We start from the raw sequence: 24,981 nt of genomic DNA, 5'->3' as shown, positions 1-24,981 counted from the left end.
GGGAGCCCGAGGGGCGGGGCGGGGCGGGGCGGGGCGGGGCGGGCGGCGCGGGCCTTCCGGCTTCCCGTCGGCGCGGCCGCTGGTGTGGCTGCGGGCGGCTCGCGGCGGGCCCAGCGCGGGAGCCCGAGAGGGCGCGGGCCCGGGTCGGGGGAGATCGGCTGCCGGCCGGTAGGCTTCGGGTCGGTTGCGCCCGCCGTAGCCCCAGGCCGCCGGGGCGTCCCTCCGTCTCAGGTCGCCTCAGAGCGTGGCGCGGGCCGGGCCGGGTCGCAGCACCGCGAGCGGCGGTCTGGGGGCGGGGCCGGCGGGCTGGGGGCGGGGCCGGGCAGCCGCGGCGCGGGCGGCGGGAGACGCGCCTGCCGGGGAGCCGGGCGGGGGCCGGGCGCGGGGCGGGGCGGGGCGCGGGTGCGGGGCGGGGGCCGGCCCGCGGAGGCGCCCTTGCGCCGTCAGGGCCGAGCTCTCGGCGCCGCTGCCCGGGAGTGGCCGGGGGCGCGGGCGCGGGCGCCTGTCCTCGGCGTCCGGCCCACCCCGCGCGGCCCCGGGTCCCGCCGCCCCGCGGGTCGGGGTCGGGGTCGGGTTGCGGGCGGGGCTGCGACGGCCGAGCCCCCCGCGGGACGGGCCCGGGCTGCGCCCCCCGCGTCCTCGCTCGCGTCCGCGCTGTGGCCGGCGCCCGGCGACCCCTGGGCGCGCCCGTTCGGGACCCGCGGGGCCCCCGCTGCGCCCGGCCCCCCCGCGGCTGTCGGGGCTCCGCGGCCCGGGGCGCGAGGCGAGGGTCCCGCGCGCTGCCTCGGAGCCCCGCTGGCCGCCGGGGTCCCGCCCGCGGAGAAGGGTCTGCGGCGTCGCCCGCGCCGCCCCGCTCCGCTCTGGGGTTGGCCCCGGCGCGCGGGGTGGCTCGGCCTCCGCCGGGCTCGTGGCTGGGTCGGGTCGCGGCGCTGGGCCCCGGCGGGGCTGGACGCGCCTCTGGTCGGAGCCTCCCCGCCCCGCCCGGCCGCGCTCTCCCCGGCCGCCGCCGCCCGTGGCCTCGCGGGCGCCCCCCACGCGCCCCAGCCGCCGCCGCGCGGCCGGGTGTGGGGACGGAGGCGATCGGTGCTCAGAGCCCGAGGCCGGGCGCGCGCTCCCCGCGGCGAGGCCACCACGCGCAGGTGCTGCGCCGTCCAGAGCGCCGGTGCCCGTCACAGCCGCTCCCGCGTCGTGGCGCGGTGGCCTGGCCGCAGCCCTCGCCCCTTGGCGGGCGCCCGCGCACGCTGGACAGTGCTCAGCACTGGGCGCTCGGGGCTGCTGGGGGGGGGGGCGCCCTGCGGGGGGTCTGGCCCTGCCCCGCGTTCCCCCCCCCCCCCACCCCGCGAGCAAACGCCGCCTCCGAGGACGCGCCGTCCAGTCCTAGCCCGGGCCCTGCGCTGCCGCACCCCTGGCGCACCCCTGCTGCCCCTCTCGCTCCACATCCTGCGTGTTCGGGGATTGGACAGTCTGACCTGAGCCCCCGGTGTGTCGACCTCCTCACCCCGGCGCTTCCTGTAGCTCCCGTGCGGCTGACTCTGTTGGAGCCGCTCGTCGCTGCTCTTGGGGGTCATGCTCCTTCCCAGGGGATCACAGCAGAGGCAGGTCCTCCGGGGGCCCGCCTGTGCGAGTTGGCGATGTTGCTGGGGGCCTGCGCCGTGGCAGCCGCACCCCTGGCGTCTGCTGCTCTCGGGGGTGGCCCTGTGTGACCGGGTCTGCCCCGGTGACTCCGCGTCCTTAGCCGCCTCGCCCTCACGGTGGCTTCCAGAGTCGTGGCTACTGCGGCCTTGCTTGGTCTCCAGCAGCCTCAGGCCAGCTGGGTCATTCACCCGGTCCCGCAGCTCGCACAGGGCTCCCTGGAGCGGCAGGGCGCAGGAGCCGTGGACCGGAGCTGGGGAAGAAGCCTGCCTGCTGCAGAGGGAAGCTGGGGCGGGGGGTTGTTTCCCCGCAGGTCAGCGAGTTTTCTTGCCCGGTGACACGCCTCATCGGGTCAGGGTAGCGGTGACCCGGCACCCCCTGCTTTCTCACCTGCCCTCGCAGCTGTCTGGTTGGCCTTTGCCTGGAGCCGAGTGGGGCCTGGGCAGCGCGGCTGACGGAGGGGGTTGGGGGTGAGGTCAGGGCTGGGTCGCCCTTGTAGATGCTGCCCGCCTGGCCCTGTGGCGAGTCTGCTCTGCTCTGGGCAGCGGGTGCCTGTCTGGTCCAGACTGGCCCCCGGGGCCCCCGACGCCCAGGCACCTCTGCAGCCGTGTGTGCGGGATGGCCCTGGGGGGAGAGCTGCCCGCGCCTGGCCAGTGTGGAGTTGCGCCCCCCGGGGAGCTCGGGCAGCATGCTGATGGCGGGTGCTGGCGTGGGTTGAGGGGCAGAGGCTACATCCCTGGTCTGCGGACTACAACTGAAAACCGGGGGCAGGTGCTGCTGTGGAGGGGGTGGAGGGGGTTGAGAACTGATGGAGGAATGAAATGACGGCCCCAGGACAGGGTGGGCACCCAGCCAGCAGGGGTGTGGCCAGGGATGGGGCCTGCCGGGCTTTTGTTCTGAAGGACCATGCATGCTGCTGTGATGCTCCCGAACCACCGGGTCCTTGGCATCTATAGCACCTGTGATTTGGGGCATCTGTGGGGTGAGGCCCCCGAAGACAGGCAAGGGGGAGTCACCCATAGGTCTCCATGTCGGAGCTGCTTGTGCCTGAGTCTGACAGAGGCGAGGAGAGGGGTCATTTTCGGCGTCCCAGGTCCCTCTACCTGTGGCTGTGATGGGAGCAGGTGAAGAGTCTCTGGGGGTGCTTAAAGGACTGTTCTCTGCTGCAGGTGTGACCTCTGCACTGTGCCCGGGGAAAGGAACCGGAGAAGGAAGAGGCGGGATGGCAGCTTCTCGGGTAAGTGTCGTGTCAGGGCTGTGTCCTCTGACACGCACCGGAGACCCTGGCACCTGCCTTTGTCTTCCTGCCGCTCTCCGTACAGGTTTGTTTTAAATTAATTGTCCTCCTCTTCTCATGATGGTCCGGGTGTGCTGCTTTGCACACCTCTTCCCGTGTCCCAGAGCTTCCCTCCCTTCCGTCCTGGCTTACTCACGTGAGCATTCCCACCGGAACTCGTGGCCCGCGGCCTGAAGCTCCTTTGTTTTTTTTTTTTTTTTTAAAGATATATTTATTTATTTATACAAGCACTGGGTACAGTCAGAAGCGAAGCGCAGGAGGGTGAGAGAGTTCACCAGAGCCAGAGCGGGGAACAGAACAGGCAGACTGATGAAATACACTGCTGAGGGGAGCAGCGGGCGTGGCAGGAGAGGTCTGCGCGCCATGTGGGACCACGCTGGTGGCCGGGGACCGAACCAGCGCTGCAGAGGCTGCGGGCAGCTTGATAGCGTGGCGCTCAACCGCTGCACCACCAGGGAGGCCCTGAAACTCCTTTCTTTATGAGCAGTCAGCCTGGGAAGGCGTTTTAGGCAAGATTCCTGTCACCTGGAGGTGTCACTCCTTGGGTGTCAGTGAAGAATAATTGTAAAGCGTAAGAAAACAAGTAAACAATGACATAATCCAGAATGTTGTGGAGAGGAAGGAGTGCCTCGCTCACTAGGATGCTACAGAAAGACTGTGTAACAGATACCAAAGTATATGTTAAAGAGGGGGCTTTATGTTAAAGCCAGGGGCTGAGTCTCTGGTTGTCACCACTGCGGCCTGAGTTCGATCCCCAGCCAGGGAGCTACCCACAGGGTGCAGCAGACCCCTCCTCTCTCCCTGCTGCTCCCCTCAGCTGTGTATCTCAGTGGATCCGCCTGTTCTGCTCCCCACTCTGTCTCTGGTGACTCCTTTCAATCCCCCACACCTCTGGTCTGTACCCCAGTTCTTTGCAAAAATAAGTAAAATATTAAACTGAAATACACCAAAGTTTTCTTTATATGTGGGAGCTGTATATGGTCTGAAATTTATATAAGTTTATTGTTGATTCGTGATTAATTCATATTATGATTTACCTTTGTGTTGCAAACAGCACTCTCTCCCTGGGCACCTGTACCAACCTGCGTGTGAAAGCTGACCTTGCCTTTGTGCATGTGGTTAAAGTGCTTTCTCCCAGGTTCCTCTCCTATAATCTGAATATTTTTCCTGTTCCTTAGCAGTGATTGTGGGGGTTTAGCCGGGTGTCCCACATACCCATCGCGTTTCTTGTGGCAGTTCCCTTGTTCTGAGCTCATCATTGCTTAGTGTTTGTTTTGGAAAATGAGCTTCTCGCCTTTGTTCCCTGGAGGTGTTGGCTTTTTTTTTTTTTTTTTTAAAGATTTATTTATTTATGCATACAAGAACTGGGGTACAGGCCTATCTCTGGTGAATCCTGTCACCCCCCCACACCTCTGGAGGTGTTGGCTTTTGCAGATGGAGGTTCTGAGTCCATGGGACCTGGGTTGTGTCACTTTTATCTCATTCCAGGTCATCTCAGACTTTGTCTTCTTTATGACTTTGTAATTTGTACAAAGGATAACATGAATTATATGTGCATTCTAGTGTCTTAAAGTTCAGAAATATAACTCAGTGCCTTTTATATATGAATCAAAGTTTTAAGGAAATGCAAGACTCATATACAAGAACTTATTTTAGTTATTACTATTTTTTATGTTTTTTTGCATAGCATGTGTGACCAAAAAGGTATCATCCATACATGTATTTATGATTTATGCACCTGAAATATTTCCTAATTCCAATGACAGTGAAAATATCCTGCTCTTTTCGTTTTAACGTGTGTAATTTTTTTTAAAAAAATTTATTAATGCACACAAGAGGTGGGGTACAGGCCAGATGCTCAGGAGGGTGAGAGGACTCACCAGAGACAGAGCGGGGAACAGACTGATGAAATACACTGCTGTGGGAGCAGTGGGCGAGACAGGAAAGGTCTGCTCGCCATGTTGGCATCTTCCTGACTGGCCGGGAATCGAACCCGTGCTGCAGAGGCTGCGGACAGCTTCACAGCGCTGTGCTCAACCTGCTGCGCCACTGGGGAGGCCCAACATGTGTATAATTTTTAACGTATAAAATGTAAAATGTATTAGATGCTGTGTAGTCTGTTTCCATCAATCATTTAAGAAACCTGAGCTGTACATTCTTTTAGGTTGCCTTAAAAATTGATCTATGCACTTTACATAACTTATAAATCAGATAAACTGGGTTAAAGCCCAGTCTCTCTAGTTCAGAGGATTTTTAATTTAGTTTATTGTGGAAATGAGGAAGAACAGTGTATTTTTCTCTAATTTGTTTTGCATTAATTTCCAAAATGTACAATATCTAGAAAATGTAGTAAATGCTAAAAGTGCGCCTGTGGCCACCCTTGCTGATGTTCTAGGATGTACATTTGTCATGAAGCGTTGAGTTCCCACTGCTCCGTGATTTCTTCCCTGTTCTCTTCAGCTTTGCAAGTTAAAAATGTGGCCTTGAAAGTGAGTCCTCAGCATCCTAGGGAGCCTGCCAGGAATGATACTCTACCCCAGACAGAGCCCCCGAAGCAGCACCTGCACTTTAGCAGGGTCTCCACCTCGCTGCTTACATGGACACCATCCGTTCTCTTCTCGTTCGCCGTGCCTTTCCCATCTGAGAAATTCACACAGCTAAACCCGTGACGTAGAAATAGCATCACAAACACACGCCTCTGAAGCCTTTGTTACGTGTTTTCTTCCATAAAATTATAGTAGTTTCACGAATACTCTGTCATCCTGTTTCCTGAGAGTTTTGGAAATATTGGAGAATATTGATGCATTTAAATTACCTTACTGGAGGGGACTCCCTGGTGGCGCAGGGGCTTGGGATGCAAACTGTGAAGCCATCTGCAGCCTCTGCAGCATGAGCTTGATTCCCGGGTGGCCAATGAACAACCCACAGGGTGCAGCAGACCTCTCCTGTCTCGCCCGCTGCTCCCCTCAGCAGTGGATTTCAGGCAATTTGCCTGTTCTGTCTCTGGTGAGTCCTTCCACCCCTCCACACCTCTGGCCTACACCCCAGCTCTTGTATGCATAAATAAATAAGCCTTTTTTTTTTTAATAAAAGGCAGCAGCTATAGTCAGTTTGATTTTATTTTATTATTACTATTTTTTAAAGATTATTTATTTATACAAGCACTGGGTACAGTCGGAAGCGCGGGAGGGTGAGAGAATTCACCAGAGCCAGAGCGGGGAGCAGAGCAGGCAGAAGGACCGAGGTACACTGCTGAGGGGAGCAGCGGCCGGCAGGAGAGGACTGCGCGCCATGTGGGACCCTTGCCCAGTGGCCGGGGAGCAGCCGGGGATCGAACCGGCGCTGCAGAGGCTGCGGGCAGCTTTCCAACCTAGTGCTCAACCGCTGCGCCACCGGGGAGGCCCCAGAATTGGTTACTTAACTCTCTCTCTTCATAGTGGTTCAAGTTATGAACACCACAGCGGCCCCTTGGCGGACATGTTTTGTTTTCTTTTCTTTCCAGGGATTGTTGACCTTCAGGGACGTGGCCATAGAATTCTCTCGGGAGGAGTGGGCGTGCCTGGACCAGGGGCAGCGGGCCTTGTACCGGGACGTGATGCTAGAGAATCACAGGCACCTGACCTCCTTGGGTGAGGACCGCTTCCCCCCAGATTTCCTCATCCACCCCCAGTTTTCATCTCATCCCTTGTAGAATGCTCTTGGGGATTTTGTTTCGCATGACTTCATTTTAGATGACTGTTTAAAATAAATAATTTTGTGTAATAAAGTAAAAATCAAAATCAACAAGCAACTATAAACTAGAGACACACTGGGTGGGGAGGAGGGAGTGGGATCAAAACAAGGGGGGTGGGAATTGTGTGGGGACTAGAACCAAGATGAAAATGCACATATTGTGCAAAAATGAAAAATGATGTGGAAAATATATAAAATTAGAAAATAATAAAATAAATAATTTTGAATTTCTTCGTGTAAGAAGAAAATCATCACAAGATTTCATTGTGCCCTTAACGTTCTTTTTTCTTTAGGTGATCTGCATTGTTCACTCTAGATGAGTGGGAACTCTAGAAAATCAGTGATACAGAATGCTGTTGCTAACATCTTATGTTTCAATCTTCCACCCCTAATTTTTGGTTCAGTATTCCTGGGAAGTAGAGGTCAGAACCTGCATGTTGAAAATGTCTCCTACGTTATCGAAAGGTGGTTATTGAGGGACTCATTGAGGAAAGTCATTTTCTAGAATATTCTATAATGTCTTTTCTCCATTGACAACAGTACTGAAAGACATCGGAGAATGACCAGCAAGAGTCACATTTCCTTTTCTGATGAACAGGTTTGACTGTCTCCAAGCCAGACCTGGTCGTCTTTTTGGAGCAGAGGAACGAGCCCTGGGAGGTGAAGAGAAAGGTCACACCCCCAGGTAGGTGGGAGTGAGTGAAGCAGGAGACACAGGGATCAGGTCCAAATTTCAAAGGGGAGTTGACTTTAAAATGTGGTGTGGGAAGGTGCACTTCAGTGGGAAGGGTCTTTGAGATGCCAAGGTTTATTTCTTTTGTCATCACAGAGGGACATCCCTGCCCTTTGCTTATCGTGCTCATCTGTGCTTGCTTTGCTTCCCTCTCCCTTGGTCTTCCATCACACTCAGAGGGTCAACTAAGGTCCTCCCTTAGCTGCTAAGAGCCTGCCTGGAACCCCAGTTTCGCCATAGATTTCTGGGACCTGCGACAATCTGCATGTTTTTGAGGACATTATGTTAAGTTCTCATTTTATCTCCCGCTGGTATTAGTGAGGGGAGTGGTGGAGATACTGCACTTGCATCAGAAATGCCAGGAACAGCAGAGGCTAACGGGACATTTTATAAATCACAATCTCATGGATGTTTCAAATGTGACCCTTCAGAAATTCAAAGTTGTTCATTTCATCAGAGCACAAAGCACCTCCTTAAACATTAGAAAGCATGATCGTGTATCGCACTTTAACGTTTCCATTTAGAAACTACAATTAGAACCCTTATAAACTACAGTTAGGAAATAAATGTCAGTTTGTCAGAATGACACGACTATAAAATAGTCTGATTTATGTACCTATTGTGTCATGCACTTATATAAAAAAGTGGTTCAGAGGAACTTGGAACATTGTGCAGCCTGTAGTGGTAAATTCTGACATACGGCCTCATCACCTGGCAACCTCGCTGTGGACGCATCTGTAGACGGGCGGAGACGCAGATGCTTTTGTCAAGTAGCCTTGTGTCACAGTAGTTCATAGGCCTGGAGATGTCCCATCGCTAGAAGCATTTTTCTCTCTAGGGGTCAGTTCCATCCTTCACATGGTTGACTCATCTTGCCCATTTTCCCGCCCTCACGATCTGAGAGCTCGTTGTTGCTTTATGCAGTTGGTGCGTTGTGTCTGTCCTGTCAGCACAGGCATGAAGACGGCCTGGCTGTCTTTCTCCACTCGGCTCATGAAGTCACGAAGTGCAGGGACCGCAGGCCCACCCTGTTGGTGCCCCTTTGGCCCCGTGTGCCTGCGCCTCCCGTCTTCTCCTGCCCGGTCAGTGGCGGGGGGGGGGGGGGGGGGGGGACATTTCCAGGTCTTGGCTCTTGTGAGAGTCATGGGGAGCGCTGGGTGGGGCGGGGCGCGTCGCCTTGGCCTAGTGTCTTCATGGAGTGGCCACCCGGGAAAAGAGGCCTGGCCTGGCGTACCCGCATCTCCTGGATCTTCTCTTTGGTATTTTGAGGACTCTCTCTGCTGCTTCTGACGATGGCCCAGTGTACGTTCCCACGGCACGTGCAAGGATCCCTTCTCCTCGTCCCAGCACTGGCGCCCTCCGCTCCTGTGGAGCGGCCCCTCTACGGGCCTGAGGCGAGCACTCACCGCTGCTGTGGTTTTCAGCCCCCTGTGGTGAGAGCCACGGCTGCTGGCCATCGTCTGTCTGCTCCTGGGCAGAGCCTGCTGGGGTCGTTGGGCTTTTCGTTGTTGAGTTCTGTGAGTTTGGGGTTTTTATTGGGGGGTTGTTGACAGCGCCATGTATGATTCAGAAGCCCCCGTTTATGCCTCTCAGATGTGCGCCACACACCAGCCCACACCCAAGGTGTCCACAGCCGCCTCCGTAGTCAGCGCGGCCCCCCACACTCGGTTCACCGTCCTCCTCCGCCCCGGCAGCCTCCCTCCACGCGGGTTCGCAGGCTTTGCTCCTGGCTTGCTCCGGTCTGACCCTTGTTTTCTGTTGGCATGTAAGAGAAACCATGGCTGCGTTCTTTCTCCTTCCTAGTTGACTTAGCATTTTCCTCTCCAGCACCACCTGTAGTTGCAAATGGCAAGACTTGTCCTTTCTACCTCCGAGGAGTATTGCCTTGTTTATGTGTCCCGCAGCTCTTCTGCACTCAGCTGTCCCCGGCATTGAGTTGTTTCCGTCACTTGGCTCTTACAAGTAGTGCTGCGGTGGGCACCGCCCTGTATATGTCCCTTCACAGTCGTGTTTTTCTATGATTTGGGTAGAGTGGAGTGGACTTGCTGGATGGTGTCATTGATCTGCTTTTAATATTTTGAGAACCTCCATGGGGAGGTTGTCCATCGGGACATTCCCAGTAGTGCACAACAGCTACTTTTTCTCCGTATCCTTGCCATCATTTGTTTTTTGTTTTTTAGTTTTTTTGATTTGGGCCATTCTCACTGAGTAAGGTGGTGTCTCATTGTGGTTTTTTTTTTTTGAACATTTATTTATTTATGCATACAAGAACTGGGGTGCAGGCCAGAGGTACAGGGGTGAGAGGATTCACCAGAGACAGAGCGGGGAGCAGAACAGGCAGAAGGACTGAAGCACACTGCTGAGGGGAGCAGCGGGGAGACAGGAGGGGTCTGCTGCGCCGTGTGGATCAGCTCCCTGGCTGGGGATCGCACTCATGCCGCGGAGGCTGCGGACAGCTTCTCAGTGCTGTGCTCAACCAGGGAGGCCCTCACTGTGGTTTTGATTTGCACATCCTGATGAGAGATGGTGTTGAACATTTGTTTATTTTTTCATGTGCCTATTGTCCACACGTGTGTCTTTGAAGAAAAGCTTCTATTTAGCTTTTCTACCTATTCTTTCATTTGGTTATTTGTTTTGTTTCCGTAGATCGAAGGAGCTCTTTTAGATCTTGGATATCAGCCCCTTATCGGCTGTATGGTGCGCAAGTATTTTCTCCTGTTTGCAGGATGTCTTGGTGTTTCTATGATCAGTAGAATGCCTTTCTTTTCTCCAGTGTCTGCTGCTGCCTGCTCCTTTGTCATTTATGATATAGGTGTGACTTTACTTCGGGGCTTTCAGTTCTGAAAGGTCGTGTGCCTCTTTATCCCAGTAGCAAACTGTTTTTGATTATTGTAGCTTTGTAGTATGTTTATAGCCTGGGAGTGTGATGCTGACGTTCTTCTTCTTTTTGCCATAATTCTTTTGGCCATTCGTAGTCTTCGGTGGCTCCATGTGAACCTCACCACTGTGTGTGATCTGCAGGTTTCTTCTCCCACTCACTTGGATGTCTGTTCTGTTTTAATGATGGTTGTTTTCCCCCCTGTGCAGAAGTGGTTTGGCTGGATGCAGTCCTATCCGTCATGTGTCGTTTTTCTTTTCCTTCCTTGCTGTTGGAGTTGAATTTCCAAAGACATATCTAAGGCCGTGGATGCCCAGGAGTGTGTCACCTGCCCCCTCTCCTGTGTCTCTGATGGTGTCAGGACTCGATTCAAGTCTTTAATCTGTTTGGAATTAATTTCTATTTTTTTTTTTTTTAAAGATTTATTTATTTTATTTATGCAAGCACTGGGTATAGTCAGAAGCGTGGGAGGGTGAGAGAATTCACCAGAGCCAGAGCGGGGAGCAGAGCAGGCAGAAGGACCAAAGTACACTGCTGAGGGGAGCAGCGGGAGGCAGGAGGGGTCTGCACGCCATGTGGGACCCTCCTCCAGTAGCCGGGGAGCAGCCGGGGAGCAGCCGGGGAGCAGCCGGGGAGCAGCCGGGGATCGAACCGGCGCTGCAGAGGCTGCGGGCAGCTTCGCAACCCAGCGCTCAACCGCTGAGCCGCCGGGGAGGCCCTGGAATTAATTTCTATTTATAGATTGTGGCCTAGTTTTATTCTTTGTATTGTTGTCCGTGTGTTTTCCCTTCATCATTCATCTTCTGACACCCTTTACTGAAGAGATTCAACTTGCTGCTCCTGGCTCTTTTATAAATTCGTCGTTGTCAGTTTGTAGTATAGTCGAGGTACACCGTACATTCATTATGTTGTTTTTTTCAGGATTGTTTAGGCTCTTCAGGCTCTTTTGTAGTTCTAAATGTAATATTCTGAGGGATTTTGACAGGGAATGCATTGAGCGTATATTGCTTAAGATGATGTATTCATCTTTGCACTGTTAACCGTCCATAGCATAGAATACATTTACATTTCTTTGTGTCTTCAGAAATTCAACACAATTCAAATCATTTTTTTTAAAGATTTATTTATGTATGCATGTAAGAACCGGGGTACAGGCCAGAGGTGTGTGGGGGGGTGAGAGGACTCCCCAGAGACAGAGTGGGGAGCAGAACAGGCAGATGGAGTGAAAACAGTGCTGAGGGGAGCAGCGGGCATGACAGGAGAGGTCCGCTGTGCCATGAGGGACCCTCGCTGGCCTGCCGGGATCGAACCGGCGCTGCAGAGGCTGCGGACAGCTTCATAGGTTGTGTCTTAACCCCTTGCGCCACCAGGGAGGCCCCTGTGTCTTCTGTTTGTTTCAACAGTATCTTGTACAGGATTTTCAATTCCTTGGTATTTAATTCATTTTGATTGTAATGGGATTATTTTCCCGTGATTTTTCTTCGTTCTAGTTTGTTCATTGTCCACAGAAATGCAACAAACTTCTGTTTGAATGAATTTGGAGCCTGTCACTCTAATGTATCCACCTATCATTTCTAAGAACTTTTTACTGGCGTCTTTGGAATTTTCTCTGTATATTGTCATGTTATCTAAAAATTGATAGTTTTACTTTTCCTTTCCAGTTTGGATCTCTCTTATTTTCTTTGTTTTTTATTGGCTGTGTGTTGAATTTCCAGCAACTAGGACATTCAGCACTATGTTCAGTCATAGTGTTGAGAGTGGACATACTGTTTTATTCCTGATCTTTTCCACTTTTCAGCACTGAGTATGACAGTTGCTGTGGGTTTGTCAAATATAGTCTGTAGTATGTTGAAGTTTGTTTGCTCTGTGCAAATTATTTGAGGGTCTTTATCATAAAAGGGATCACCTTTTTGATAAAGTTTTTGCATACAAGAACTGGGGTACAGGCCAGAGGGTGGTGAGAGGATTCACCAGAGACAGAATAGGGAGCAGAACAGGCAGACTGACTAAAGTACAGTGCTGAGGGGAGCAGCGGGCGATTCAGGAAGGGTCTGCTGCGCCATGTGGGTAGCTCCGTGGCCGGGAGTCGAAGTTGGGCTTTTTATGACAACATTTGAATGTTGTCAAATGTTTTTTCTGTGTCTCTTTCACATCCTTTTTTTTTGGTTGATGTAGTGTACAGTGTTTATTGCTTTGGATGTGTTGAGCCATCAGGCAGCCCTGGAATACATCCATGTGATTGTGGAGTGTGGGTCTTCCATGCCTGCATCTGCACACAGTCATCTCTGTTTTAACTTCCTGAGTTGGGCTATGTCAAACTTGCCTGTGACTTTAGATTCAAAAATTCTACAATTGGCCTCCCTGGTGGTGCAGCAGGTTGAGCACTGTGCTGCGAAGCTGTCCGCAGCCTCTGCAACACGAGTTCGGTCCCCAGCCAGGGAGTAGCAGACCTCTCCTGTCTTGCCTGCTGCTCCCCTCAGCAGTGTATTTCAGTGGATCTGCCTATTCCGTCCCCCACTCTGTCTCTGGTGAAGCCTCTCACCCTCCGCATGTCTAGCCTGTGCCCCAGCTCTTGTATGCATAAATAAATCCTTATATTATACAAGAGTTGGGGTACAGGCCAGAGGTATGGGGGGTGAGAGGCTTCACCAGAGACAGAGCGGGGAACAGAACAGGCAGATGTACGGAAATACACTGCTGAGGGGAGCAGCAGGCAAGACAGGAGAGGTCTGCTGTACCATGTGGGTTGCTCCCTGGCCGCCGGGGGATTGAACTTGTGCTGCAGAGGCTGCAGATTGCTTCATAGTGCAGTGCTTAACCCCTGGTACCATCAGGGAGGCCCAATAAATAAATCTTAAAAAAAAATTTTTATAATTGCCTGGTCATGTTCATATCAGTTATGTCAGAAGTGAATTATTAAAATATTTATTTTATATATTGTTGATTCTCACCATATTTTTCAACTTCCATGTTATTTTATTTAGAAATGTCAGCCTCTGCCTGTCCTCTAGTGGTCAGGTTTCAGTCTTTAACTGTGAATGTGTGAGTGTGTGTGTGCATGCATGTGTCTGTGTGCGTGTGTGTGTAAATGTTAGTGTTTTTCTCTGGGAGGCCAACTCCATCATAGGTTTTTGTTTCTCTTCTGTATAACTTCAGATATGATTTGCTTGTTTTGATTGTGTAATTGTCCTACTTAACCCTACTTTAATAGAGGTAGTGAAAGTGCGAGTCTTTGCCTTTGTCCCCATCTAAGAGAAACTGATTTTCACGGTTGAATATGATGAGCTTTTCATATGTGACCTTCATTATGTTGACTTTTCTTTGCATTCCATAGGTGTTGAGTGTTTTCATTAATAAAGAATGTTGAATTGTTTTAGCGTTTGTTCATTATTTGAGATCATCATGTGCTTTCACCTGTATTATTTAATGCAATGTATTATAATGATTTTCTTTTTCTTTTCTTTTTAAAGATTTATTTATTTTTGCATACAAGAACTGGGGTACAGGCCAGAGGGTGGTGAGAGGATTCACCAGAGACAGAATAGGGAGCAGAACAGGCAGACTGACTAAAGTACAGTGCTGAGGGGAGCAGCGGGCGATTCAGGAAGGGTCTGCTGCGCCATGTGGGTAGCTCCGTGGCCGGGAGTCAAACTTGGGCTGCAGAGGCTGCGGACAACTTTGTAAGTTGCGTCTTAACCCCTTGCGCCACCAGGGAGGCCCCATAATGATTTTCTTAAAATAGTTTAATTTCAGAAATAATTTCTATTTTGTCGTTTTGTGTTAACCCTTAAATTTGCTATTGAATCCGTTTTCTTGTCTTTGTAGAGGGGTTTTGCATACATATTTCTCACACGTGCTGTCCTGTAGTTTGCTTTTCTAGCAACGTCCTTTGTCATCTTGGGCATAAAGGCCATGTAGACCTTCTAGAGAAGCATTCAAAAATGTTCCCTCTTTCATGTTTAGAAATACTGGGGGCGATTAGTATAAATTCTCTTTAAAAGATTGGTATTATTATCAAGACAGGCTATCTTCACTTCAGAGGATCTTTTCCTGGATGAGTATTGATTACTTCTGTAGTCTCTAATTGTATTGTTTTTTTTTTTTTTTTTTTTTCATTAATGTTTCAACCTTGGTAGATTCTGTGTTGCTGGAATTTATCCATTCATTTTAAATGTCCATTTTAACTGTGAGACAGCCCAACAGTCACATGGAAGAATACTCAGCATTTATCATCAGGGAAATGCAAGTCAAACCGCAGCAAGATACACCTGCCCACACGCATGGGAATGACCCGTGCACAAAAGACCAGAAACAGCAAGTGTTGGCGAGGATGTGCAGACAGGGAATCCCTCCTTCACTTGGTGGGGATGTAGACTTGTCCAGCCTGAGTGGAAACAGGAAAAATGTCTCTGAGAATAACTAAAAATAGGTCTGCTGTTCTACTGTGGGACCGTCAATTCCAATCCTTGTATCTAAGGAGGCAGAAGCACTAATTGGAAGGGACACAGGCCCTCTGAGTTCACTGCGGCACTTTCCACAGGAGCTGAGTCATGGAAACAGCCTAAGTGCCCGATGACAGACGAGTGGCTTGAGAAGATGTGCTCTTTATATGCAGGGGAATACTACGCAGCTGCTTGAAGTATGACATCATGCCATCTGCAGCAACATGGAAGGAGCTAGAGGGTATTATGGTAAGCAAAGTATGTCGGAAGGTGATAAACAAATACCGTATTATTTCACTCGTGGAATAGAGAGAAACAAACAGAACCCAGATGAAACTAAACCAAAGCAAACCCTAGAAATCTGAGTGTAGGACTGCGGCTCCCAGAGTTGGGGGCCAGGGGGGACAGGCGTGGGCTGTGCATGTTTTGGTGGTGGGTATGGTGTGGTGACACAATCTCAAGAGGTGTGACCCTGTCCCCTGACTCTCACACAGTGTTGTAAACCAGTGATGCCGCAATACATTTTTTTTTTAAATTAATTTTCCCCAGTTTTTCAGTTATGTTGTTGTTTTTAAAAACCCATTACTAGATTTATAGATGTTTTCCCCAGTATTTTTCATTTCTGTTGACTGTTTCTACTGTTTCATATTCTGTTTCTTCTGGAACTTACGTTGTTGCTCTATGTGTAGTTTCTTGAGATTTGAAGTTAAGTGTGTTCACTTGAGAATGTTTTTATTTTTTTATTTTTAAATAATAAATTTTATTTTTATATTCCCCATACAATTGCAGCCCCCCCATTCTGACCCCAATCCCTCCCCTCCCGTCCCCGCCCCCCTAAAAGTGTCTCTGGTTCATAGTTTTTTGTTGATTTTGATTTTCACTTTCTTATTCATTTTCCTGGTCCCTTATTTAAGTTTTCTAGATTCCTGCTATGAGTGAGACCATCCATATTTTTCTTTTTCTTTTTGGCTTATTTCGCTGAGCATGATCCCTTCCAGCGCCATCCATGTTGCTGCAAATTGCATGTGTTTATCTTTTTTGAATGCTGAGTAATATTCCATGGTGTATGTGGACCACATCTTCTTGATCCAGTCATCTATTTTTGGGCATTTGGGTTGTTTCCAAAGCTTAGCTATTGTAAACAGTGCTGCTATAAACATAGGGGTGCAGGTGTTCTTTGGGAGAATGTTTTTAAATAAACAGTTACTGCTTGAAGGTTCCCTCTTGGAAGTGGCGTCCCTGTGTCCCATATGTTCTGTTGTATTGTGTGATTCCGTGTCACAGGACCTATTTCCATCTACCTGGGGGCATTTCTGCTCTAGGGAAGTGACTCTGTGGAAGTGTTTAATTCCTATGTATTTTGGACTTTTCCTTCTGCCATTAATTTCAAGTTTTTTGTTTTTTTTTTTTAAAGATATGTTTATTTTTATACAAGAACGGGATACAGGCCAGATCGTGGGAGGGTGAGAGGATTCAGCAGAGACAGAGCGGGGAGCAGAACAGGCAGACTGACTGAAATACACTGCTGAGGGGAGCAGCGGGCGAGGTAGGAGGGGTCTGCCTTGCCATGTGGGTGGCTCCCTGGTTGGCTGGGGATCAAACTCATGCTGCAGAGGCTGCAGAATGCTTCATAGTGTGGAGCTTAACCCCTTGCGCCACCAGGGAGGCCTGCTTTGTGTCCATTTTTGAGATTGGGACTTTCAGTTTTTCTATTTCATGAAGTCTGTCGTATTTGTTTCGTATATATGGGGTCTGTGATGTTAGGTGGACAGATACTTGTAATTTCATTATCTCCTGCTGTATTATCCCATATAGTCATTGCTTTCTCTGACAAGTTTTGACATTCAGTGCAATTTATTACCTATTAGTGAGGGTGCTCTTGGTCTCCTGTGATTGTCTGTTCATTGACTGCCATTTTCTGTTTTCCCGCTGAACCCTTAGATCTAAATGTTAAGAATGTGTGAGACTCCTTAGTCAAATGTGGTATCCAAGTAGACATAAGGTAATTATTCTGGAGGCAAATTTGATAAATGTAAAACATTGCAGTACAAACTTCACTTGTTCCTCAGGTATTACTGAACAGCAGAGAAGCCATGAAGAAGAGAAACTTCACACATGTGAAAAATGTGACAGAGCCTTTAAGTTTTCTTCAAGATTGAAACAACATCACATGATTCATTCTGAGGAGAAACCTTACAAATGTACAGAATGTGGCAAAGCCTTTAACATTTGCCCAACCTTGAAGCGACATCAGCGAGTCCATAATGGAGAGACACTTTACAGATGTAAAGACTGTGGCAAAACCTTCAGGTCGTTGGTAAGTCTGAAGCAACATCAGCAGGATCATGCTGGAGAGAAACCTTACCCATGTAAAGAGTGTGGTAAAACTTTTCAGACGAACTCAAATCTGAAGGGACAGGAGAGAATCCATTCTGGAGAGAAGACTCAGAGATGCAGGGAGTGTGACAAAGCCTTCATGTGCTCCTCAGACCTGAGGCGGCATCAGATGCTTCACTCTGCGGAGACACCTTGCACATGGAAAGACTGTGACAAAAACTGTGTTTCCCAGCCCTGAAGCACCATCAGGGAATCCATGATACAGAGAAGCCTTACAGGTGGAAAGAGTGTGGGAAAAGCTTTACCCTGTGCTCCACCCCGAAGGAATAGCAGAGAATCCACACTGGAGAGAAGCCTTACAGATGCGGTGAATGTGACAAAGCCTCATGTGCTCCTCAGACCTGAGGAGACATCATCGGATTCACTCTGGGGAGAAACCATACGAATGTGAACAATGTGACAGATAACTTTTGCTGTTTATCAGCCCTCAGCAAACATCAGAGAATCCGTAATACAGAGAAACCTACGGGTGTAAAGTGTGGGAAAACCTTTACCCGGTGCTTCACCCTGAAGGAACATCAGAGAATGCACCCTGGAGAGAAGCCCTACAGATGTGAAGACTGTGGCAAGGCTTTTAGCGATTTCTTAGGCCTGCAGCAACATCAGAGATTCCACAGCGGAGAGGAATTTTACAAATGTAAGGAATGTGGCCAAGCTTCAAAATGGAAATCTTGCCTCACTCAGCATCAGAAGATTCATTCTGGGGAGAAACCTTGCAAATGTCAGGAATGTAGAAAGGCTTTCTCGGGTTCAGGCTGGAAGCACTGTCAGGAATCCTTCTGGAGAGCCAGACTTGCTAGGAACTGGCAAAACATTTAAACGGTGATCATGTCTCACCCCACATCAGAAAACACATAGTACAGGGAAACATTACTCATGTGAAGATTGTGACAAGACCTCTTGCTTGTGCCCGGATCTTACTCAACATGAGGAAATTCATGCAAGTGAGAGAAGACAGCAAGGTGCTCGTATTTGAGAGCAGAGAGATGCCATGGCCCGTCCAGCAAATGTTATTGCACATGAGAACGTTCATGCTGCAGGGAAAAGGTAGACATTTGATGAATGTGGAAAGACTGTAATCTATTGCTTACAGCCTAAGAATCTTCATATTAGATGATACTTAATGATTTTGTGAGAAAATAGTTAAAAATCTGGTCTAAATCCTCATAGCAGGAATCTAGAAAACCTAAGTGAGGGACCAGGAAAAAGAATAACTATAATAAAGAAAAAATCAAACTCAACAAGCAGCTGTAAACCAGAGACACACTATGGGTGGGGGAGCTGGGGAGAGGAGGGATTGGGGTCAAAATAAGGGGGGTGCAATTGAAGGGGAATATAAAAAAATCTTAAAGATCTACATAAAAAAAAACTAACATTTATTCAGGTGTAATTAGAATTTAGTGTTCATGAGAAAATATTCTAAGTGCAAAAAATCATATCACTGATTTGTTCCTAAGTTGCCATTAGCAACGTTAGAATTCAGAGGAGAATGTGTGTGTCCTGAACTGCCACACGGCCAGTGAGTTCCCGCTCTCTGGATGGCAGCCTCGTTCTTTAAACTGCAGAAGCCAAACGCTCGGAAAGATCAGTCAGCGGAGCAGGGACGCTCTGGAGGGACTCATCTGGGGCTGGGAGCACGTGCAGGCTGGCGCCGGTGAGGCTGCGTGTGTGTTCTGAGGTGCATTCTTGGTCATGACAGTGAGACAGAGCGCGGTCACATGAGTCTGGACGCTTGGCCGTGCAGCATGACCGCTAGGACGGCCTGGCCTGCAGGCCCATCACTGACCAACACGCCTGAGGGGTGTGCGATTGCCTTGGATTTCGAAATGTTTTATTTAGTCTCTGTGTGAACTAAGACGCGCTTCACTTAGCGGAGCCGACTGGTTCTCAGTGTGTTGTCACTGATGGGCGGTGAGTGAGTGTGATGGTCACCCTGCTCTCCGCCTCTGCTTTGTGCTTTGGTAACTCCAGGTTTTCATTTAATCTGCCCTGGATTTATTTTTATGTGAAACGCCGTTGCCGTCCTCAGAACACATGGTAATGACGTGCTGCTGGGAGGCAGAGAAGAAAATTGTCTCCAACAGACCCTTTTCCTTTAGCCTTAAAGCAAAAATTATCATTTTTGTTTGATACTTATGTACAATTTCTTAGCAGAGATTATGTTTTGGAATATTTTATCCTTCATACAGCTACTTGGACATTACGATGATTGCAATAAAGATTAAATGGTATCTTTATCAGAAGCCACACCTTTATGGATTGTATATAATTATCAATAAAATCTTTCTCTGTTAATAACTCGTTATCACCCATTTCTGGGACTTCAGAAAACTACAGATATTTCAGCTTTAACTTAGATCAGATCTAGTACAAACACATAAGCTGGAGAAATACCTTAGGAATATGGAAGCGATGAAGTCAGAAACGTGTGTGCGCGCGTGCATGTGTGCGTGTGTGTACGTGTGTGCACGCAAACGCCAGTGGTCAGGAGGAAAGGGAGGCCCTGGGCTTGCGCGTGCCAGCGCCTGTGCTGGTTGCGCCGACGCATCCTCTCTCTTCCCCACACTTGTGGGTTCCTGAGAATTGCGTTTGTGCCCTGGTGGCTTTGGGTCGTGCGGTCCCTGGGCCGGTTGCATTTCTTGACTGCTGCGGAAGCGGAGCATCTACTGACACGCTCATCACTGAGTAACTTCGGCCTGGAATGTCTTGATTTGTTTCCCCATTTTTGTTTTTCTAAGGAACGTGTAGGTGTTGCTGGTTGTGCGCCCCCACCCTGCTGTCCGCCTCTGCTTTGTGCTCTGGTAACTCCAGGTTTTCATTTAATCTGCCCTGGATTTATTTTTATGTTGGCTCCAAGAGACCACCACCAGGTCTGCACGTGGCTTTGCTGTTCTTGTTCGGAGTCTCTGCTCCTCTGTTGATACCTTCTCTTTCATTTCTTTCTTCTGTGAGTTGTTTCCACATTGTGTTCCATTTGAACTCATATGACTCTTTTCGTAGTAACTGAGTTTATTTTTCTGTATCAGCGTTTATTGCTGTGAACGTCCACTTGGTGATGGGCTCTGTCCACGTGTGGTTGCGTCGCGTGGGTCGGCCTGTGACTTCAGGAGTGTACCCGTCCTGGTTCACTCTGTCTGTGACAAAAGGTGGTGTGTGTGTGTGCCCAGCGGAATTCCTTCTCCCTTTTTTTTCTGCTTTTATTTTATTTTTTTTAAAGATTTATATATTTATTTATATAAGCACTGGGCACAGTCAGAAGTGCAGGAGGGTGAGGGAATTCACCAGAGCCAGAGGGGAGAGCAGAACAGGCAGACTGACAAAATACACTGCTGAGGGGAGCAGTGGGCGGCAGGAGAGGTCTGTGCGCCATGTGGGACCCTCACCCGGCCGCCGGGGATCGAACCGGCGCTGCAGAGGCTGCGGGCAGCTTCGCAACCCAGTGCTCAACCGCTGCGCCACCGGGGAGGCCCTCTTTCTGCTTTTAATTTACTACTATCGGAAGAGAGACTGTGTGCTTTCAACCTTTTAAAATGTGGTTTGTGAGCTGGTAGGTCCTCTGTCCTGAGGTGTGTGACCTCTGACGGGAGAGGGTTGTGTGCTCTGCTCACGCGAGCGTGCTGTTCCAGGCCTGTCTCTCAAGGCTGCTTGGTTTTTCAGGTCTGCTTTCTCCATCTTGCACTTCCATCTCCATCGTAACAGGACAGATAATCTTTTTTTAATATTAATTTTTTTTTACATCATTGTTCATTTTTAAACAATGTTTGCTCTCCCACCCCCTCAGGTGTAGTCCCCATAGAGCTTGATATCCTTAATTTCTGTCGCCCACTGCTGCATTGTCCTTTCCTGTTTGTCTCCTAGGACAGCTATTGACATTAGGCCCAATTTTTTGATACTTGTTAGACCGCTCTGGCTCTCGTGGTCATCCTTGCAGTGAAAATCATTTCCTGCCCTTTTACCCTCAGCCCAAGTGGTGTGTTCTTAGCACGCGTGTAGAGAATGTCAGTTTTTTGTAAACAGACATAAGATAAATCACCCTGCAGAGAAACCTTACAAATGTGAATAATGCCGTGCAAACTTGCTCCTCAGGTCTAGCTGTGCCGCAGAGAGCCCCTGGTGGAGAGAAACGTTACAGGTGCGAAGAGTGTGACAAGGTCTTCAAGGGGTGCACCCACCTGAAGCAGCACCTGCTGATCCATTCTGGGGAGAAGCCTTACAGGTGTACACAGTGTGGCAAGGCCTTTCGGTGGTGCTCCAACCTGAAGAAACATCACAGAATCCACACCGGCGAGAAGCCTTACCGATGTGAGGAGTGTGGCAAAGCCCTTCTGTGGATCTCAAGCCTCAAGCGACATCAGAGAATCCACACTGGGGAGAAACCTTACAAGTGCAAAGAGTGTGGCAAAACCTTCACCAGGTGCTCACACCTGAAGCAGCATCAGCAGACGCACACCGGCGAGAAGCCCTACAGATGTAAAGAGTGCGGCATGACCCTGATGTGGTACTCCAGCCTGAAGCGCCATCAGAGGACGCACTCTGCAGAGAAGCCTTTCAAGTGTAAAGAGTGTGGCAAAACCTTTAACAGGTGCTCACACCTGAAGCAACACCAGCAGACTCACACCGGCGAGAAGCCGTACCAGTGTCAGCAGTGTGGCATAACCCTGATGTGGAACTCAAGCCTGAAGCGGCATCAGAGAATTCACTCTGGAGAGAGAACTTAGAATGGACAGGCCGTGGCGCCACCTTTGTACGTCCCTCTAACCTGGAGGAGCATTACTGAATCTGTTCTGGAGAGAAACCGTAGAAATGTGATGAAGCCTGCCAGGGTTTCTCAGGCCTGAAGCATCAGAGGAACCCAATGCAGGAAAACCTTGCAGATGTAGTAAAGAGGCAGCGTCTGACCACGCCTCACTCAGCGCCAGAGGGTTGCTTGTCGGGGGAACCTGTACCAAAGCAAGGAATGTAACCAGAAAATACACCCCAGGGAAGCCTTAGGAGCGCGAAGAATGCAACGAGGCTTTTCACCTCACTCCTGAGCAGCAGGGGAAAGGTCAGAGTAGAGAGACCGCACGGAGACCTTTGTCAGAGTTTTCCGTCGAGTATAAAATTAGCGATTGCACGGCGCTCGTGCTGGAGAGAAGAAGTGGAAAGAGCCAGAGCCCTTGTCACCCTTCACAGAAGAAAATTCATACTGGAGAGGAAACTTCGAAATGTGATGGATGTGGAAAGACTGTGCTATGTACACCCTACAGCACAAGAACCTTCGTGCTAGAAGATTCTTATGGATGCAGAATTGTGGGGAAATAGTTGATGAAAACCTGTTATAACTTAACAGCAGAAAATTTACACTAAAAACACTAAGACTAACATTTCTTGAGGCTCAAATTGAGAGCATTTATGATAGAAAAAAAATATAAATTGGAAAGTGCTGTCAGCAATTGTAAGGGTTGCCATTGTAAGGGTTTCAGAGACAGAAGTCAGGGTCATGCCATCTTGAGGGAAGGGCTGGGGTTCAGGAGGAGGAGGGTGACTCACCGGGGGGTGAGAGGCGTTGAGTGGTTGACGTAACTCCCGCGCTGATAAGCTGCCTCAAGGGTAAGTAATTCTGGGCAAGCCCCACCTACGGACAGGTAGCTAAGGGAGAGGGACGGTTTGTCCCGGACTACGTGGGGTGTACATTGCCTTTAGCTCAAAACCATCCACTTGCCAAAATAAGACGTTTTGTAGAGGCTTGTTCTGAACCCATCACCGATTTCTCGTTAGAGGTAAAGTCTGGGTAGCGTCTCAAATCCCTGAGAGGTCCTCATAATGCTGTTTTTAGAAGTCATAATAAATATGTGTGGTAGAGAGAAATACTCAGAGGAAAGCGTGTGTCCTGAACTGTCACACGGCCAGTGAGTTCCTGCTCTCTAGATGGCAGCCTCGTTCTTCAGACTGCAGAAGCCGAACACTTGGAAAGATGCAGCAGTGGAGCAGGAACGCTCTGGAGGGACTCATCTGGGGCTGGGAGCACGTGCAGGCCGGTGCCAGTGAGGCTGGGTGCGTGTCCTGAGTGCGTGTGTGGTCAGGACAGAGTGTGGTCACACAAGTGGACGTTTGGCCGTCCAACACGCCTGAGGGGGTGCGCGATTGCCTTGGATTTCGAAATGTTTTATTTAGTCTCTGTGTGAACTAAGACGTGCTTCACTTAGTGGAGCTGACTGGTTCTCAGTGTGTTGTCACTGATGGGCGGTGAGTAAAGTGTGATTGTGAACATGAAATGCCTTCACCTTCCTCAGAACACATGGTAACTACATACTGTTGAGAGACAGAGTAGAAAATCGCCTCTAATAAGCCCTGTTCCTTTAGTCTTAGCAAAAATAACCCTTTTATGTAGCCTATGGAAATATTGTTCCTATAGATTATAGTTGGAATCTTTTATACTTTATGCAGCTAGCTGGACAGTGGAGTGAGTGCAGTAAAGATTCTATAGTATCTTTTTTTTTTTTTAAAGATTTATTTATTTACACAAGAACTGGGGTATAGACCAGAGGCGCGGGAGGTGAGAGGATTCATCAGAGACAGAGCGGAGAACAGAACAGGCAGACTGACGAAATACACTGCTGAGGGGAGCAGCGGGGAGACGGGAGAGGTCTGCTGCCCATGTGGGTAGCTCCGCAGGCGGCCAGGATCGAACCCCCGCTGCAGAGGCTGCCGACAGCTTCACAGTGCGGCGCTCAACTGCCTGCGCCACCAGGGAGGCCCCACTCTCTGGTATCTTTAAGGAAGCCACACCTTGATGGACTCTGTATATTTATCAATAAAGTCTCTATGTACTCATCACCCACTTCTGGGAGTACAGGAGATATTCAGGTTATTTTGGGTTCAATTTATATTGAAGAGAACACATACTACGCTGGTGTTGCTGAATTTGGCAGAGAGCAGCTGAGTAAGCTGAGACGGGAGGCTTTTTCAGGGAGAAAATGAACTGTCTGCTAGTAGCGGTGGGCACGGCATTGCATGTCTGTACAAGCCCAACAATAAGCACCAGCGAGGGGGAGTTGTGAGACAACTGGGTTCTGGGTGGTTGTGATGAGTCTGTGCTGATGCATCAGCCCCAGCAGCTCTGGGGGAGGCTGTGCCTGCGAGGAAACTGAGTCTCTGGGAGAGCTCTGCGTTTTGCTCTGTGTTTCCATGCAGGACATTTGTCTAAAATGGTACCTTTTATTTTTTATTTTATATATTTTTCACATCATTTTTCATTTTTGCACAATGTGTGCATTTTCATCTTGGTTATAGTACCCGTACAATTCCCACCCCCCCTTGTTTTGATCCTACTCCTTGCTGTCCCCCCCGCCCCCCGCCCCATGGTTTATAGTTGCTTGTTGATTTTGATTTTTACTTTATTATAATTAGTCTTTTTCCTGGTCCCTTATTTAGGTTTTCTAGATTCCTGCTATGAGTGAGACCATCCGGTATTTTTCTTTTTCTTTCTGGCTTATTTCGCTGAGCATGATCCCTTCCAGCGCCATCCATGTTGCTGCAAATGGCATGAGTTTATCCTTTTTGATTGCTGAGTAATATTCCATGGTATATATGGACCACATCTTCTTGATCCAGTCATCTATTTTTGGGCATTTGGGTTGTTTCCAAAGCTTAGCTATTGTAAACAGTGCTGCTATAAACATAGGGATGCAGGTGCTCTTTGGAATGGATGTTTCTGTGTCCTTTGGGTGAATACCCAGGAGTGGAATTGCTGGATCCTATGGAAGCTCCATCTTTAGCAGGTTGAGGAATCTCCACACAGCTCTCCATAGTGGTTGGACACTTCTCCCCACCCCCGTCTCTGCAGTTGCGGGGTGACACTGCTGAGCTCGTTACTGCAGCTGCCTCA

The 24,981-nt window shown here is 49.6% G+C and overlaps 1 protein-coding gene across 5 annotated transcripts; it reads left to right on the top strand.

Moving 5' to 3' along the window:
* The first annotated feature begins 1,473 nt into the window (after positions 1-1,473).
* On the top strand, positions 1,474-24,729 carry LOC119251572 (zinc finger protein 682-like). 5 transcript variants are annotated; one of them, XM_054698222.1, is made up of 5 exons: positions 1,474-1,595; positions 2,802-2,869; positions 6,432-6,558; positions 7,260-7,346; positions 21,198-24,729. In XM_054698222.1, exons 2-5 carry the CDS (start codon positions 2,855-2,857, stop codon positions 21,827-21,829), a joined length of 861 nt encoding a protein of 286 aa, XP_054554197.1. In that variant the 5' UTR covers positions 1,474-1,595; positions 2,802-2,854; the 3' UTR covers positions 21,830-24,729. The 5 variants fall into 5 exon arrangements, with proteins under 5 accessions (XP_054554197.1, XP_054554195.1, XP_054554194.1 ...); XM_054698220.1 differs by lacking the exon at positions 1,474-1,595 and adding an exon at positions 1,611-2,403; XM_054698219.1 differs by lacking the exon at positions 1,474-1,595 and adding an exon at positions 2,431-2,694.
* Positions 24,730-24,981: the final 252 nt, after the last annotated feature.

The sequence above is a fragment of the Talpa occidentalis genome, unplaced genomic scaffold (genome assembly GCF_014898055.3).
Source record: "Talpa occidentalis isolate TD23 unplaced genomic scaffold, MPIMG_talOcc4v2.1 talOcc4.2, whole genome shotgun sequence".
NCBI classification, from domain to species: Eukaryota; Metazoa; Chordata; class Mammalia; order Eulipotyphla; family Talpidae; genus Talpa; species Talpa occidentalis.
Note: the sequence above shows the minus strand (reverse complement) of the source record. Positions and strands in the feature narration are given on the sequence as shown.

Bases quoted from the DNA above. Each gene is read 5' to 3' on its own strand.
- LOC119251572 (XM_037518811.2), top strand. From the start codon at position 2,747: ATGGGAGCAGGTGAAGAGTCTCTGGGGGTGCTTAAAGGACTGTTCTCT. The intron at 6,559-7,259 runs GTGAGGACCGCT...TCTGATGAACAG, and splicing joins CAGGCACCTGACCTCCTTGG to GTTTGACTGTCTCCAAGCCA. The intron at 7,347-21,197 runs GTAGGTGGGAGT...CTTGCTCCTCAG, and splicing joins GAGAAAGGTCACACCCCCAG to GTCTAGCTGTGCCGCAGAGA.